The sequence below is a fragment of the Monosiga brevicollis genome, genomic scaffold (genome assembly GCF_000002865.3).
Source record: "Monosiga brevicollis MX1 MONBRscaffold_17 genomic scaffold, whole genome shotgun sequence".
Lineage (NCBI taxonomy): Eukaryota > Choanoflagellata > Craspedida > Salpingoecidae > Monosiga > Monosiga brevicollis.
Genome location: NW_001865054.1, coordinates 1 through 1,653, shown reverse-complemented (window position 1 = coordinate 1,653; position 1,653 = coordinate 1). Strand labels below are relative to the sequence as shown.

At 52.9% G+C, this 1,653-nt stretch overlaps 1 protein-coding gene across 1 annotated transcript; it reads left to right on the top strand.

Moving 5' to 3' along the window:
* Nucleotides 1-168: 168 nt before the first annotated feature.
* MONBRDRAFT_33190 (uncharacterized protein) lies at nucleotides 169-1,499 on the top strand (the record flags this gene model as incomplete). The annotated part of the gene is made up of 4 exons (XM_001747493.1): nucleotides 169-232; nucleotides 263-476; nucleotides 590-1,038; nucleotides 1,137-1,499. The coding sequence occupies 4 exons, from the start codon at nucleotides 169-171 to the stop codon at nucleotides 1,325-1,327; spliced, it is 918 nt and encodes a 305-aa protein (XP_001747545.1). The 3' UTR covers nucleotides 1,328-1,499.
* Nucleotides 1,500-1,653: the final 154 nt, after the last annotated feature.

Below are 1,653 nucleotides of genomic sequence, written 5' to 3'. Positions count from 1 at the left end.
AGGGCTCCGTGGACGATGGTATCCGTCAAATCTTCACCGCGCTGGCTCTTCGGGAGAAAACCTACGAGCTCGGCAAGACCAAAATCTTTATCAAGAACCCTACCACTGTGTTTCGTCTCGAGGAGGAACGCGATGCCAAGCTGGAACATATCGCAAGCATCATCCAGGATGCCTGGCGCCTTTTCCTCATTCGTCGCGAAATTGGCGCCTACTATGACCAACTCCTCACCAAGTAGGGCTTATCGCTGCGCTTCAATTACAGTTTGCTTTGAAAGAGCAAAGCTTGTGTTGTTTTCGCGCAAGACGCGTTTGCCTGTGCGCGCGCGTGGGCCTTACAAGAATCTGTTGACGCTTTTTTTTTCTCTGGGCTTGATTGCTAGGTTTAAGGATGTCCGCTCTGATTCGTCATATGGCTATCGCATCGAGTGGCCGACACCAAGCAAGATTTTGGTGCCCGCCGATACCATGTTGAAACGGTGGGTCACGGCGTTTTTCAGGCCAACCCTCGTCTGCTTTTGTTGTTTGCTTTCCATACTTGTCAATCTCCTTCTCATCATCTTGGACGTGCGACGTTGATGTACCGGTGCAGGGTCTACAAAAACTGGTGGGCCAAGCAAATGATCAAGTCGCTGAGTGCCGAGGAGCAGGCCATCATGCGTGTGCAGCTTTTGGCCCACCGTTTCACCGCTGGCAAGAAGGCTGGCTTTGTGATCACGCGCGACAGCTACTCACGTCATCACATCCCCGAGCGCGACGGGCTGGCGGCGCTTGAGTCTTCATATAGCGCATCACAGTTTGATTGCCCTGCTGTCAAGCTCTCTCGTCGCGGCAAGCCAATGCCTCGCCATGTCATTCTGACCAAGGAGCAACTCATTCGTACCGACCCAAGCTTTCGGGTGAAAGAAAAAAACGTGATGTCCCTCCACTCTGTATCGGCGGTCCATGTGTCACCCCATGACGACAATGTGGCTGTGGTCAAATCCAAGGAACCAGGCTTTGACGTTGTGATGAGCCTGGGCGGCGACACCAACAACTACGGTAAGTCTTTGGTGTGTTTTGAGTCAGAAGACAGAGGGGCGGGTTTCGTCGCAGGCTTGCGTCCGCCCTCATCCCGGGATCGGTGGCTGTGTCCATAGCCATTGAATTTGTGTCGCGCTTGTACCTTGCCTGCCGAGATGCGGGCAACAAGATCGAGGTGGTAGTGCACGAGGGGTCTCTGGCCTACAACAACTCGCTCAAGGAGGGAAGCAGCCACGCCCTCGAGTTTAAGAAGAATCCAGCGGGCGAACCGGGGACCCGCCTCGGCAAGACGACGGTGCTTTTTTAAGCGACATCTTTTTTTTTTTTAAACGGAATCTGTATTCGCTTGAGGGTTCTCCCTTTGGCAATTTGCCTTGTGTACATATGAGCGGCCCCCTCCAGTCCATCCGGGCACTGGGTAGCGTGCGGTGATATGTTTGTACGCTACGTTTCTACATTAATTGCATATTGTTCAACCTAATTTCCCCCACCGTTTTGAGCGACAATGCCGCTGGCCGCGCTCGTTGCAAGCAACAAGGTTCATCAGCAGGAGACGAGAACCCAAGACAAGAAAACCAGAATGAACACACACACACACACACACACACACACACACACACACACACACACACA